Source organism: Bactrocera neohumeralis, unplaced genomic scaffold (genome assembly GCF_024586455.1).
Source record: "Bactrocera neohumeralis isolate Rockhampton unplaced genomic scaffold, APGP_CSIRO_Bneo_wtdbg2-racon-allhic-juicebox.fasta_v2 ctg2601, whole genome shotgun sequence".
NCBI classification, from domain to species: Eukaryota; Metazoa; Arthropoda; class Insecta; order Diptera; family Tephritidae; genus Bactrocera; species Bactrocera neohumeralis.
Genome location: NW_026090236.1, coordinates 1,899 through 18,711, shown reverse-complemented (window position 1 = coordinate 18,711; position 16,813 = coordinate 1,899). Strand labels below are relative to the sequence as shown.

The window sequence follows — 16,813 nt, the reverse complement described above, 5'->3', positions numbered from 1 at the left end:
ATCGACAGTCTGCTTGAGACCACCGTTTTGTTGCTTCATTAATTAAATCAGTTGAAAAGGAACATCACAAGACCGCCTTATCGCAAGCGACTGCACCTAAGCTTAAGCATTAGGCCCATTCTGTAAGACCTAATTAAGCACCATTAACAAGATTAAAGAATTTGCTGAAATTTCTCAATTTTTCTCTTCCTCTCCCCACTTAGTTTTAAGTGAAACATTGAGGGCCATCGAAAATATCTCGTGTCCATTGGATAAAGACTCTGCCTTTTCCAAGAATGTGTTCAATTATTTTTGTTGCATTGCGGAAATCATCGCTTAATAGCTAATGCCCATGTTTATGGCAGACTAGATTTGCATTCGCTTTTGTAAAGCTGTTAAGATATCCAAATGGCTAGACACGTTTTCTTAAGATTTTATTTTTATACTTCGTTTGAATTAGTCATTAATGCTTCGCATTTCTTATGTTTTTAGGGCCAGAAACGAAAGTCATGTAAACAATCGAAAATTGTGCTTTCACATTCAACTAATACGTATTTACTATTGTATAAAGCTTCACATTAGGGTGTCCCTTAGAAAGTATCATGAGCAAACTATTTCAGACTAAAGCTTAGTACGCAGCTCTCAAGAAACGTAAAAACTTCATATAAAAAAACGCTTAAGAAACGGTCAATAAACTTTCCTGCGACAAATTTACTTGTGCTAGTACGCAGCTCTCAAGAAATCTAGTACTAATTTTTAATACTTTTTTTCAGTAAAATGTAAATATGGCAAACCTGGGTTTGCGAAGAAACATCAAAAAAACAATTGTTCCTTGAAGAAAAATCGAAGTAATCGTCAAATTCATCCTAAATTAGTTGAAATCATTATTATGAAGTATATTTCATTTTGAAATGTTGCATAAAACCTACCAATCATCAACAACATTTCTTAAATCTCAATGAAAATATTTATGTTACCATACACATACACACATACATATTACGCACAAAGTTTGTTTTCTTTGTTTATTCTCTCTTGCTCTTCTAATGTAGATCATTCACAATGCGTAACCAGCTGTCAAAATTACTTGAGAAATAACGTATTTTTTTTCTTGAGCAATTACTTGAGAGCTGCGTACCAACCTTAAGCTTGCTCAGCTGCAGAGGAATGCTGAAAGATATCGCATACGAATTACGGTTACGATTAGAGACGGTTATTTGTTAAAAATGTCCCATAAAGCCAAATCAAGTCGAATTTCTTCCACTTTTTCTCGTGATACTCAATTGTGCTTAACTGCAAAGCACTGTGTCTTAGTGTTGACTTCAATATTCTCAAAGCAAATTGGGAAATCTAATCTAAAATGTTTCTGCTGACCCCCACCACCCTAATGTTTACGAGCAAAATCTTCAGCATTGATAACTTACCGCTGTGTGTGGACGTGTTCTGCGACGCTATGACACCTGTTCCAATACGCTTCAGTTCAGTAGCGACGTCATCAGGTGGTTTCACCGCCTCTCTGGCAACAACACTGACGAAAACACTGCACAAGGTAAAAATATTTAAAGCTGAACGCATCAGCTGTTTTATTGCTGTTGTTGGCGTTTTCACCGTTGCTGTGGCGCGTACGCACATGCTCATTTATATTTATTCACAACTGGCACCAGAGATCACTGACTGGCTGCCGCTCTTTTGTTGCCGGTAAATGCGAGCGGACTGAGCAGTTCGTGCCAACTGTTGCCACTGTTATACACTTTCAACGCAGCACGATCAATTTCCGTTAACGGTAGAGAATTTTGATATGTTTTCTCAATTCTCTGATCTTACGTTTGCATTAAAAGAATGCACTTCACCTGCTTTTCTTTTAAGATTTTGGCGAGAAAAGTCCTACATTTTAAAATATAGTTCTAGTTTTGTTATAGAAACACGCTTATAAAATGCTTCCGGTTCTTTGTGACAGACGAAAATGCCTTTTTTGGCAACATAATTCCCATAAAACACAAGTTCATCGTTACCTCAATCATATTTTTCAATAAATTCATGATCTTCAGCGCTGCGCCCATCGTGAAAGACTTATTTAGAACGGCGCTTAAAAGTCGAGTCAAAATAAAACGAAAGTCAACCAAAGTGAAAATTTATATAATATATATATGTATATATATATATATAAAACATACAGAGATATTCTAATCAACATTTAACCCGGTAGCAAGCTGAGGTCTGCGACTTTAACTGGGACTTCATCTTTATTTTAAGCCATGTTACCTTTGCATTGTCTATTAACTTTTGAATGCCAAAATTGTGAATTGAAAGCTCCAAATATCATTATGTAGCTTTCAACATGACTTAAAAGCTTAAAATGCACTTAAAAGCGCTTTTTATAGTACAGCTCATATGATATAAAAATCAAAGCAATATCAAAACTTAATCAGAAGCGCTTTAACTGAAAGCTTGATTTTGTGCGACAAAAGCTTTCGTGTGCGTGTGTGTGTTGTTATCCACGCAGTTGATCTTCATAGTTGCCATTGAAAGCTCATTGAAAGCTTTAAATCAAAGCCAAATCATTTATATTTAAAAGTAACCGAAGCTAAAGCACCAGAGTTTGTTGAGTTAGACTACAGTTTTAATCAAAAGAACTTAAAGCAAATATCTGGACGAATCTCTCTGGGTGGCAGACTTAATTTGTTCGCACACTTTACAGTTTATTATAATAAACGATTGATGCACTGTTTCATTGAGTTGAATATCACGACCGCATTCTCATGAAACCTCGTTGATTCGGCAATAATTTAATATTTTACATCAAGGTGGCAATATCGAAATATCGAATATTATTTCTAGAAAGTTCAGGATTTGGCGCAAGGCAGAAAAAATCAAAGTGTTATCCACTTGGAAAGCAAGTCACACACACACGATCGGCACACAGATACACATTCTGTTATCGCACAAACGCTCTCTTACTGTGCACTAGACATACACATGTAGCATGAGTACTCTACCGAAGCAAACTTATGTATATAAGTATGTGTCGTTATATCAATAAAATTATACTCAGCTTATGGATTCCGGCCATGCAACGCTTTCCCACTTGTACAAAAGCAAAAGTCAAACAAGAGGATTGATTTAGTATAGGGGAGATAACGTCATATTTAAACTAAAGGCTGCGTTAGGGTTAAAGGATATCCCCAAGGTTTAGGCCAAATTAATTAGCATTGCCTTAAGTACTGTAAAGAATGTAAATTGAACCTTTGTAGCCCAAAATTCTTACTAAAACCCCAACTTGCTCAAATCAAAATACGTCTGCACCAAGTTTCAACATGAAATCTCCAATTTAATTCAAGCCAGGACGGGCGTATACTCAGCATACATTAATATGAAAACACAATTTTTAAGTCGAATTTTATTTATTTATTTTTAAAATATTTTATAAAATATAATGCATTTTCCACACCACCTTGAGGTATGCAACCAGGCGCGTTACCGATTTTTTTTTTTGGGTGCTCGGTTCCCCTAGAGGCCTATTTTCACCCGTATACCTTAAAACTATCTAATAAATTAGTGTTGTAATGTAACAAAATATGAACCTATTACAGTAACATTCCAATACAAAAGCCTAACAAAAAATCTAAAAATCAGAAATGCCTAGGCTAACATACAATCACATTGACAATTCCTTCAAACCTAAAACTCCTGTCGTCTCTAACTTAACCAACGGCAAATCTTTAACATTTGCTACGAAGTTTGGTACTGAACAGGCATAACAGTAACCCTCTCGATATTTTGCCCCTGTCCCGAACGTCAAATCAATATTGCCTGAGACATCCTCTGCAATCAGATATCCTCCAGTTGTCAGTTCTTCAATTGTCAGATAGGGGTTATTCACCCCAACGAACGTGATACTCCTACGGGGACTCAGCATCGATAACAATACGGTAAAATAGTTTCGGCACTGGTACGACATTATTGTCTTGCTTATCGTTCTTTAGATATAACTCCTGTTGTATATTGTTAACGTCTGGCAAAGTGCAAACACCCCAGGTACCAGTCCAGCAGAGTAGGGTACTATTATTGTCATGAGCGAACTGACGGACTCCATCCTCAATGCGCGACCAGTTACCGGCATTGAAGGACTGCCATTGTGGCACTACATTCACATAATGGAAAGTAGAACTTTTGTTGTTACTGAATATCAAGTCGCTTTGGCAACCAAGTGGCCACAGGGGACAGATGGGTTTGGGGCTGTCACGTAAATCGAAGAATCCTTTCCCAGGAAGTATACGACTGAGTGCCTTAATTTGTTTGGGGCTGCTTAAAGAGGTCAATGTTTCTGCACCACCAAAGAAATCGCCGGAAGTGAAGTTTTTACGCGGCACGTCATGTTTGTAGTGAATATTTGCAGGAGTAATGGTGTGTTCAACGTAAGAAGTGGTTTGGCGAATTTCGTCAAAAACACACGGGTATTGTCGGTAGTAATGACTCATTGAATTTATTGCCGAAATGGAATATTGCGATACCTCCGCTGCAGCAGTCCCGTTCTCATTGGCGTTGGCGTTGACATGGAAGTGCAATTGATATTTGAGAAATTGACCATTTGATTGTTTATAAGAAAATTTTTATCGCCGGCACATTGTGCCTTCAGAGTTTGTCCGTCGAACGGTTTTGAGAATGCATCACCGCAGCGCAAATTCACCCACTGGCCATGGGGCATTACAATTTCACCACTTGAATTGGGTAGCAAGTGCTCAAGTTGATTTTGAGGCGTAAGAATTGGCGAAGTGTTGAGCATATCGCCATTGACTTTAATTCCACAAGGTGAAAATGGTGCTTCGTCATATATATCTAAACTTTTGATTATCGTTTCAACTGGAAAATTAAAGTTTGCTGAATCAAAACTATTTATCGGTCCATTTGTGATACTGTTAATTTGTCTATTAGTCGGATTTTTGTTAAAGCTTGCTGCAGTCTGATTAAGCCAGATATATAAAAACCAAATAATCAGTACAACTACAACTATAAGTAGCGTTAATATGAAAGAAGTTTGCATTTTTCGTTGCTTTTGATTACTATTCCTGTTTATATAAAATTCACAATAACTTTTTCTCAGATTGATTGATTGTTTTGCTCTTATATATGATTTCACAACAACTTACTTACCACTCGGTGGTTCACTGTCTTTTAAAGAGCTTGCGAAGCGTTCTCTTATATATAGCTTTTCTTTGCCGCACGATTACATACAATGAATATCGCTGATTTCTCAGAGAAGGTACTATTCTCTAATTTACTCACAATAATTCCAACTGAAGACAAATTTTTTGCGCTCTTCAAACAGCTACACCGATTGTGCATGTGTGGTATTGTGCTCAGCGGCTATGCCATCTTATTGTACTATTTAGATTTAGATAAAACCATAACTTCGTAAGCGAATGGTTGATTAATAAACTTAGAAGACTATAAAAATATAAACTAAATAGGAAAGTTATAGTCTCTTACACCATTGTAGTTCTTAGTTTTAGCACAAACACTATTATACTTATATACCTTTAAAGGGCGTTTACACTATTGCTAAAAACTTTGCTAAGATTGTGTTGGTGTTTGAAACTCTGACCAAATTATTGAAATTTTTCAAATGTTGTTTCGGTTGATATTGTGTTTCTTAATTCTGTAGAAGTAAAATATTACATATGAACGCTCTGCGCTTCAGTAGATCCTAGAGCAGTTTCTTTGGTGATTAAAGCTATTTATTTAAACTTTGGCATCCAATAAAAACCATTATAAATATTTCTTAGATCAGCATGCTCTGGCAGCACTGTAAGTTGCGACAACACACGGCGTATCTGTGTGCTGTCATTGGGTGTGGGTGTTTGAGTGGTTACACTTCGTGTAGTTAATGCAATTGAGAAAAAAAAAACTTCGAGATACTTACATATTTCAGTTTTTGGCGCCAAGTTGTTTGTTACAAACTGAACTTTCTGGAATATATTTCAATGTTGCCATATGTGGCAGATGTACAATCATAAATTAATGAGCAGAAACTTTAGATTGCAGCAGGATCTCGGAAGTAGTATTGTTACTTCTCACACTTGAAACAACATCGCGATCACGATAAGAAAAATGATTAAGTGGAACCAAACAAAATAAATAACAAATCTGGTCAATGCGATTGCAATTATAAAGTAACCTCCCTGATTGCTCATTAATTTATGATTGTACATCTGCCACATATGGCAACATTGAAATATATTCCAGAAAGTTCAGTTTCTTGCAGACCATTTGACGCCAAAAACTAAAACAAGTACGTCGAAGTTTATTTTTCTCGCAACTTATGCTCTGAACACATCGAGAGCGGCAGACTTCAAGCGACATCTGCCAAATATTCAAATACACACGTTCTTAAGTACACATTTATTGAGACAGCTGCACAACTACATATCTGTGTGCATAAGAACATGTGTATTTTAATATTTGACAAATGTCGCTTGCAGTCTGTCGCGCTCTATTAATTTTCAAAGTAGTGTTTTGTAGTTAATGTGCAAATAAGATTTACTTTTTAAATAATTCATATTGTTTAAATGAGTTAAGCATCCACCCCCGCTACCCGGTAAAACTGGCGCATCCAAATAAAACAGCTCAATTCACCACAGCTGATGGCGCTACAATTCAACACCAATATAACACACCACCCTCGTACGCCACCCAACTCACCACACCTCTACACCAACACAACCAACAAGAGGAATGGACAAAGGGAAAGCACATTCAATTCGTCTACGTAATTGGCTTTTCAACGTCCGATTCAATACTGCGCCGCGTCACAAGGCTCTTTGGCTCTGATCTGACAGCGTTCCCGCCATCGACATACGCCATATCATTCAATACATTAGACAATAATTCATTACCAACACAATTTTATAATATACAAGGTCTGTCGCAAAAGAAACAGAACTTTTTTAATATAACTGTGTACATGAAAGAAAAGGTTTGATCTCTTGTTGACATTTCATAAAAATTTTAAGACAATTGGATAACTACAATCGATGTTATCGATCAAAAAGCGACAGCAGCTTTTGGTTATCGGTCGTAAAATGCAAAGAGCAAATATTAAATTTTGTTTTAAACTTGGGAAAACGTTTACTGAAACATTTCAAATGATGAAAAAAGTTTATGGTGATCAGTGTCTATCCCGTAGTAATGTGCATGAGTGGCTTAAGCGATTCCAAGAAGGTCATGAGGACCTCTGTGACGATCAGAAGTCAAAAATAAAGACAATGCAATTGTTTTTACGATTCCGAGGGTATTGTACACCGAGAGTTCGTTCCACCTGGCCAAACGATTAATGCTGTGTTTTACCTTGGTGTTTGGAAGCGTCTTTTGTCACGCATTCATCGTGCTCGACCACAATACCATGAGGCATGGTCCTGGCGCCTGTTGCACGATAATGCGCTGTGTCATCGGTCGACGCTTGTCACTGATATTCTCATTTGAATTGCTAATTGACCGGGCTAAACACTGTATCGAAGCACAAGGAAACTACTTTGAATAAAAAAAGAAATGTGGTGTCGTGGGACACCAGGTAGGAACGAAGTTCCTTCGGATAATGTAGAATCGATACAATTTGCAAAAAAAATTGTGCTAATTTTATGTAGGTTATCCTGATTTTTCTCTCAAATTTCGCTGATTAGTTTTTATTTAAGTACAGGTGAGTATTAAGAAAACTCTACTGTCGTCCTACTGCCGTCGGCAAATATAGGAAATATTCAATTTAGCGGGAACGACAACTGTCGGCCTGGCCTGCCGCTGTCAAAATAACAGTGTCCATAAGAACGTCTGTATTTTAATATTTGACAGATGTAGTTTGCAGTCTGTCGCGCTCTATGTGTTCCGCACTTCACTCATAAGCTAATGTTACAGATTTTCATGCCTAATTATTTTGCAAAACCTAAAGGTAGGCTATAACTAGCGATCTTACAGTCTTTTTCTTACGGGTTATTTCCTCAAACCATTAACCAGCCTGCGCCAAAAAATATACAACAATTCAACTCCCCATAAACGTACTTAGTGCAAGCACAATTCAAGTGGTGAACACAATGACTGCGACAGACTGCAGCAGCACGACAGTGAACTGAAAATGGCTTTGTGCATCTTACTACATGAACATTCGTAAGAAGGCAGCAACATAACAATGGCGGGCATTTACACTAGACAACACAGCTGTCCATTTTGCGTGTACACAATATCGTTGTGGCCATACTAATACCTTCCACTTCAATGAAATTTTAATATTTTGTTCAAAGTGAAATTTTTTATGCAAAAAATAAGTAAAAATAGGTAAATATTTTTTTGTTTTAAATAATCAGTTGCTATTACAAATGATATAATAGAGCTATAATATAGCTATTTTATGCTTTTATTTGTAAAATAACGTCAAGTTTATTAGAGCTGTGAATAATTTTACATTTTACATATTAGTGGCATCACCACTCTACCTCCTCTTTCTATTTTCCATTCTACTTTCAACTCTACTGTCAACTCTACTGTCGTCCCTGCCGTTGGCAAATATAGAAATATTCAAGTTAACGGAACGACAACTGTCGGCCTGCAGTCGTGTAGTCGTGCAGCTGTCAAAATAACAGTGTCCATAAGAACGTCTGTATTTTAATATTTGACAGATGTAGTTTGCAGTCTGTCGCGCTCTATGTGTTCCGCACTTCACTCAAAACTAATTTGAATACACAATAATGTTATAGATTTTCGTGCCTAATTATTTTGCAAAACCTAAAGGTATAACTAGCGATCTTACAGTCTTTTTCTAACGGGTTATTTCTTACGGGTTATTTCTTACGGGTATTTTCTTACGGTTTTGCTATCACTTTTTTTCAGTTAGGTACCGCAGCAAAATCCCTATCTTCTCCAAGCCTGCCGTAAGGAACTTCGTTCCAAAAATATAACTTTTGAAAAATATTAATTCTTTGTTGTTGTTTTAACAGTCCTCTTTCTTTTGCGACAGACCTTGTATGTATATAATAATAGGATAATTATGAATATATTGTGATTTCCAAAAATACACTGGTTTTTCTTTTTAAACACTCGCGCAAATGTGAGGGCAAGTGGAACCATTTAAATAGAGTGGTTGGTATTCCCCAATAAATTATTACATATTTATTCACATATGTTTGATAATATATTATAAATTCACAAATGAGTAGGTATGTAGATATGCTATATAGATATATGTATATATGACATCCTAAAAAACTTAATATATTACAATGATATCACATATATGTAAATTACATTTCATTATACCCTGAACAGGATATATTAAGTTTGAAACGAAGTTTGTGACACCTAGAAGGAATCGTCGAGACCCTATAAAGTAATATAGCATATAGCTTATTTAAATGATCACATAGTGACTAAAAAGAAATGCACATGTGAAGGGTATATTAGAACTAGTCCCTCAGTTTTTAAGATATCTTTTTGAAATTTTTGCAAACGTCATTTATTTGATTTAGTGGTATCATAAGTGATTTTTGAAGCGCGTCATAAATGGAATCATACGCAAACCAATATTTTCATTAAATGTTTCAATTGACATTTTAACCATAGTTATGAAATGAATACTGGATTTAGGTGTCGAAATACTTGCGTTTAACACAATTATGGGTATTTACGGTTGGCTACTGAGCCAGTTGTAATCAAAACTGCAAATTTAGATATAACCTGAGTAGCTGTCTTACGTTTTGAGATGTATGTATATATTATATAAGAAGAGTTGACATTAACCGAATGTAAAATGACTTTGCCGAATTTGTCTCAAATTAACGAGATTTAATCGAATCTCGTGTTCGGAATCGCTGCGAATGTTGGAAAAAGGTTTACGGGATTCCGTCTTATCAAAAACAAAAGACGATCAAGATATCGTTGAAGACATGACTCGTTCTGACGATATTTTGGCCTTTCAACTGATGAGAATATTATAAAAGTGACATATTGTGCTTGAAAATCAGGCAAAATCAGAGAGATGGAAAGAGAGCTGAAGTAGCCTTCGTTCGAATGATTTCGGTGTATATTTTGGGTATGAACAAACTGATAAAGCTGAATAGGCGTAAAAGAGTACCGTCAAGAGGTCTCTTTGGGCATGCTTGATCGTGCGAATTTTGTTTCCACAATCCGGTTAAATAATAATATGCCGATGATAAATGGGTTTATGAATTTGACATGCAAACAAGTCAACAATCATCGGAATGGAGAAAAACGAACTAACGAGACCAAAAAATATGCAAAACCACGCCATAAAACTAAAGGTGATGTTTTTTTTTTATTTTTTGTTTTTAATGTTTTGAGAACATCATCAAACTATAGAATATAGAAGAACAATTTTTTAAACATGATAATGCACCATTATTTAAGTCAATTAAATTTAAAAAAAAACCAATGAAACTAAACATACGTGTTCCAGATTTGGCAGGTCTGATTTTTTTAAGTCGTTTTCAATCTATCTATTCCCAGTGTGAGATGCGCCATTTATCAGAACCGATATCGGTTCATTATTGCATGTTGGTTTGATTGGGTATCTTCGACACAAAAATTTGGGTGGCATTTAAATTAAAACACAACGTTTATTAAGAAATTGCAGAATTACCACAATAGACACAATGTCATACAAACGTAACGATCAAAATTTAGTTCTTTTTATGATTTGTTTGATATATTAAAAACAACTGACTTGGGGAAGAGATCTTTGAGGTGACTTAATAAATTGAATGGTCAAATATCTTGGTCTCACGCTGATCATTTTAATCTGCGCTTGAAAACGCATTTGTTGATCTGATCATGATCAAAACGGAGGAAATATGTTTAAATCGGCTTTTCTGTTTGGACACTGGGGATGAAAGCCGAGGATTAACGATCTTGAACGGCGGCAACAATGCTCCGTTATCACATATGGAGGGAAAGCATCGCAGACTTCCAGTCACTTCAGCTTATCAAAAGTGCAACAACTCGTACCCAATCGGGTCAACATGTCGACGGCGGCAGGTGAGCGGCTCTCATCGCTTCACCTAGTGACAGGAGAGTGAAGTATCTCAAACATCTCAGCTCCAAATAACTATAAAAAATTTGTCAGAAGTAAGGTAAATTAACGCTTTTTAAATATGGCGAAATCCCCAAGAGATCGGATTACTTCACAGTTTAAAGTTCCAGCTCACCAATACACGTGCGGGATGGGAACGATTCCGCTGTAGAGCTGGACGCATTAGGACAGTGGAAACCGACGGCTCGAAAACGTCGGAAGGAATTGGCCCAATCCCAAAAGGACCACCGCACAAAACTCTCTATACCTATGGAAGTTCACGTCATATTGAAAGTCAAAACTTCCGGTCTTTGATAATTTTGTCTATTTTGAACCAGCATTAACAGAAAACAGCAATGTCAGACGGCGCCAAAGCGATTTCTGACAAGAGATCAAATCGCTATTAGTGCAACTCGGCTATAAAGACTGAATAGTCTAAAGAAGAAGAAGATTAAAAGTGCATTCTTTTTGCGTTTTGCCAGGATCTTGGTCCATAGCTTTACTGAATTATGATGATTTCCCCACATAAAAAGCATCCACCGAACAAGAAAACCTGGAACCTGGTCCATTGATCTTTGGTCTCCACCATAAAGGATGCCCAAACAGTTTGAAAGGATGGGTAGGGAGAAGCATTGAAGCAACAACTCTTAGGGGCATGCGCTGAGTGCCAAATTGATAAGCTGGCCAACAGGTAAAAGGTCGAAATATTCTACGAAAAAAATGCAACCTTACGGAAGGGAAAAACCAAGCTACTTTTCGCCAAAGGTGATTGTCAAAGCAGTCTGCTGAATGGCAGTGAAAAAGGGCCATGATCCCCAATCGATGACGATGGATCACATCGTTCCAATAGCACCATGACAGTATATTGAAGTTGGAATCAATTTGCAGGGGCTAGGTGAGACGTTAAACTTAGGTGAGGGCGAAGAATAGACCCTAGGTCGAGGTGCAAACCCCACTTACTTATCTAATCTAATCTACGCAACCGAAGTTGAAGGTTTTTTTATTTTTACCGTTAGGTAGTTTCTTAGGAGGATGGTCATGTGTAGAAGTTCACGCAAGCGAGGAAAGTTCTCTGATCGCCATTCACTTGGGAGTGGCCAGAAACGATTCTTTTACACATGGCTCAAGCAGCCTAAGAACATCCGTTCGAAGGCGAGCTAATGTGAGAAGGCGAAACATCCCCTGCATAGGGTTGTGCGCTGGGTTTGGGACCCGCCACGTAAAAAACACCCCAATGAAAAGAAACAACAAGCCTCGAGAAACCTTCTGATGACGACCATGGCAAACGAAATAAGGACTACGAGATAAGGCAAGCACCTGGAATGTCCGGTCCCTTAATTGGGAAGGTTCATGTCCTCGCGAAAATAAAGGCTGACATCACCGCCGTCCAAGAAATGCGATGGACGGGACAAGGACAGAGAAGAGTAGGTCCTTGTGACATTTACTACAGTGGCCATATAAAGGAGCGCAAGTTTGGTGTTGGTTTCGTGGTGGGAGAGAGACTCCGTCGCCGAGTACTATCATTCACCCGGTGGATGAACGTCTAGACACAATCCGCATCAAAGCGAGGTTCTTCAAAATATCGCTGATTTGCGCCCACGCCCCGACGGAAGAGAAGGACGATGTGACCAAAGATGCCTTCTATGAGCGCTTGGAGCGCGCTTATGAGAGCTGCCCCCACCACGATGTCAAAATCGTGCTTGGCGACTTCAACGCCAGGGTGGGCAAAGAAGGTATATTTGGCACTATGGTCGCTAAATTCAGCCTCCACGACGAAACATCCCCAAATGGGTTGAGGCTGATCGACTACGCCGGGGCCCGAAATATGGTTATCTGTGGTACTAGATTCCAGCACAAGAAGATACATCAAGCTACCTGGCAGTCTCCGGATCGAAAGGCCACAAACCAGATCGATCATGTTGTGATAGACGGACGACACGTCTCCAGTGTTCTAGACGTGCGTACGCTCCGAGGTCCTAACATCGACTCGGATCACTATCTTGTTGCAGCCAAGATACGCACTCGCCTCTGTGCAGCAAAAAACGCACGGCAACAAACACAAGGACGGTTCGACGTCGAGAAGCTGCAATCACAACAGACAGCCGAACGATTCTCTACTCGGCTTGCACTCCTGCTCTCTGAGAGCACTCGTCAACAACTCGGTATAAGGGAACTGTGGGACGGCATTTCAAATTCTTTACGTACAGCTGCAACCGAAACCTGTGGTGTTCGGAAAGTGCAAAAGAACAGCTGGTACGACGAGGAGTGCCGTGTCGCAGCGGAGAGAAAACAGGCTGCCTACCTCGCAACGTTACGATCGACCACTACACGTGCGGGATGGATAGATACCGAGAGTTGAAGAGGGAAGCGAGACGCATTTGCAGACAGAAGAAGAAAGAGGCCGAAATGCGTGAGTACGAAGAGCTTGATAAGCTGGCCGACAGGGGTAATGCTCGAAAATTCTACGAAAAAATGCGGCGGCTTACAGAAGGTTTCAAGACCGAGCATACTCTTGTAGAACCCCAAAGGTGATCTAGTCACTGATGCCCAGAGCATACTTAAATTATGGAGGAACACTTCTCCAGCCTGCTGAATGGCAGTGAACGCACAACACCAGAGAAGAAGAACCCGATTCCCCCAATCGATGACGATGGAGCAGACGTTCCATTACCCGACCATGAAGAAGTTCGAATAGCAACTGCCCGCCTCCAAAAACAACAACAAAGCGGTGAGGGGCCGACGGACTGGGGCGAGCTATTCAAACACGGCGGCGAAGAACTAATAGTGCATGCATCAGCTTCTTTGTAAAATATGGTCGGACGAAAGCATGCCCAACGATTGGAATTTCATGCGTTATGCCCAATCCATAAAAAAGGAGCCCCACAATCTGCGCCAACTACCGTGGGATTAGCCTCCCCTCAGCAACATCGCATCGAGCGTATTGTGTGAAAGATTAAAAGCCCACCATCAACAAACTGATTGACCTTATCAGTGTATTTCAGACCTGGAAAATCAACAACTGACCAGATATTCACCATGCGCCAAATTTTGAAAAAGACACACACACACCACCTCTTCGTCGATTTCAAAGCTGCTTTCGACAGCACGAAAATGTGCTGCTCTTATGCCGCGATGTCTGAATTTGGTATCACTGCAAAACTACGGCTGTGTAAACTGACGTTGAACAACACGAAAAGCTCCGTCAGGATCGTGGAAGGACCTCTCCGAGCCGTTTCGATACCAAACAGGAGTTTCAGACAAGGCGACTCTATCGTGTGACTTCTTCAACCTGCTTCGGAGAAAAGCGGTTCAGAGCTGCAGAACTAAACAGAGAAGGTACCATCTTCTATAAGAGTGTACAGCTGCTGGCGTATGCCGACGTGTGATATCATCGGCCCTCCAACACCCGCGCCGTTAGTTCTGCTTTCTCCAGGCTGGACAAGGAAAGCACAGAAAATGGGTCTGGCAGTGAACGAAGGCAAAACGAAATATCTCCTGTCATCAAACAAACAGTCGTCGCACTCGCGACTTGGATCTCACGTCACTGTTGACAGTCATAACTTTTAAGTTGTAGATAATTTCGTCTATTTAGGCACCAGTATTAACACCACCAACAATGTCAGCCTGGAAATCCAACGCAGGATCGCTCTTGCCAACAGGTGCTACTTCGGACTGAGTAGGCAATTGAAAAGTAAAGTCCTCTCTCGACGAACAAAAACTAAACTCTATAAGTCCCTCATAATTCCCGTCCTGCTATATGGTGCAGAGGCTTGGGTGATGACAGCAACCGATGAGTCGACGTTACGAGTTTTCGAGAAAAAATTCTGCGAAAGATTTATGGTCCTTTGCGCATTGGCCACGGCGAATATCGCATTCGATGGAACGATGAGCTGTACGAGATATACGACGACATTGACATAGTTCAGCGAATTAAAAGACAAAGCGGCTACGCTGGCTGCCACAGGTCATGTCGTCCGGATGGATGAAAACACTCCAGCTCTGAAAGTATTCGACGCAGTACCCGGGGAAGCAGAGAAGGAGGAAGACCTCCACTCCGTTGGAAGGACCAAGTGGAGAAGGACCTGGCTTCGCTTGGAATATCCAATTGGCGCCACGTAGCGAAAAGAAGAAACGACTGGCGCGCTGTTGTTAACTCGGCTATAATCGCGTAAGCGATGTCTACGCCAATTAAGAAGAAGAAGAAGAAGTTGGTAGTACTGTTGCGTCGGTTCGTGATAATCTAAAAGGGAATTCTTCGATTTTTGCTATGCCTGAATTTATTTACAAATGATTTTTCAGGTGAAAATTCGCCTTAAAATAAAATTTGTTGAATTCGATCGTTCCAGTTTTTTTGTCAAAATAGTAAAATTATAGTAAAAACGAGTAAAGTAGGGCTAAGTTCGAAAATAACTGAACATTTCACAGCCTTACAACTTGCAAGGATCAAAGCCAGGGAATTATTTTCAGATAGAAAAGGTTTATTAGATATAAGGGGGCTGGGTCAAATTTTATCCCATTTTTATCCATTTTAGGCACAAAAAGGCTAAAACACGCAATCTGTTTTCCATTGACATAACTCACATATTGGCCGATTAAATTGGATATTTGGTCATGCGGTGCCATGCTTCAAAGGCACAATTCGTCCAAAGTTTTCTCTCTTTACATTAGTTACTTTTTGACGTGCTTTTAGTCCGATTTCGCCTATTTTCTCAATGCCACAGAGGAATGCTATTTAGTTGTTGAGTTATTGCATCGTTATATGGGGAGTTAGCGGGGTTTTCATCATATTTCTTCCATATTTACTGTATCGGTAGGAATTAAACGGCTTGGCCCGATTGAAAACCTTAAATTGATTAGGTTCGGATACATTAATACGGCGGTGCACACCGACTTTTTAAATTTTTTATCCCACAAGTTGTTACTGGGATCCCGTGCGCCAAATCACAGTTCTATATCTTAATCTAGTTCTTAGTTATGCTCTGTAACAAAGTATTTTAAGAGTATAATAATGGATTTCTTTTTACTATTTTTAACTTTTTGCAAAGCTACAAGAATGCATTTTATGTCCATTTTAATTTTGTATAGGCAATCCTGTCCCCATGAGTTTTGTAGAGTCTGCTGTTTCTTCGAGTACGCCATATTTACTGTACATCTTAGATTGTACGCTATCCGTCCGTCCGTATATATATACGAACTTGTCCCTCAGTTTTTAAGATATCGTTTTGAAATTTTGCAAACGTCATTTTATCTTCAAGAAGCTGCTCATTTGTTGGAACGGCCGATATCGGACCACTATAACATACAGCTGCCATACAAACCCAACGATCGGAATCAAGGGTTTGTATGGAAAACTTTCGCATTGGACGTGGTGTCTTCACGAAATTTGACATGGATTACTGCTTAAGGTTACAATATAATCTCCGAAAAAATTATTCAGATCGGATTATTATGGCATATAGCTTGCATACAAATTGGACACAAAGTTACTAAAAGAAATGCACCTGTGAAGGGTATATTGGCTTCGGTACAGCCGAAGTTAACGTTTTTTCTTATTTTTCGTATCTTTTGTAAGCTTTCGGCTACTTTTGATGTTTGGATTAAGCCAAATTTGTGTGTTGTACTTATATACCGTTGTTAAGCGGTCTCAACTAGAATGTGCAAATTAGCCTTATATTCGCAATTCTTTGTCGAAGTTTTTTCGACCGATTTGTGTTGAATTCTTTCTTTCGGTCTTTCTTTTATTTAATACAACAGTCATTCCAAAGT

At 38.9% G+C, this 16,813-nt stretch overlaps 1 protein-coding gene across 1 annotated transcript; it reads right to left on the bottom strand.

Moving 5' to 3' along the window:
• Positions 1-3,878: 3,878 nt before the first annotated feature.
• On the bottom strand, positions 3,879-4,457 carry LOC126766815 (uncharacterized). The gene has a single exon (XM_050484517.1). It carries the CDS (start codon positions 4,455-4,457, stop codon positions 3,879-3,881), a length of 579 nt encoding a protein of 192 aa, XP_050340474.1.
• Positions 4,458-16,813: the final 12,356 nt, after the last annotated feature.

Coding starts and splice junctions, on each gene's coding strand:
- LOC126766815 (XM_050484517.1), bottom strand. CDS start 4,457: ATGAGTCATTACTACCGACAATACCCGTGTGTTTTTGACGAAATTCGC.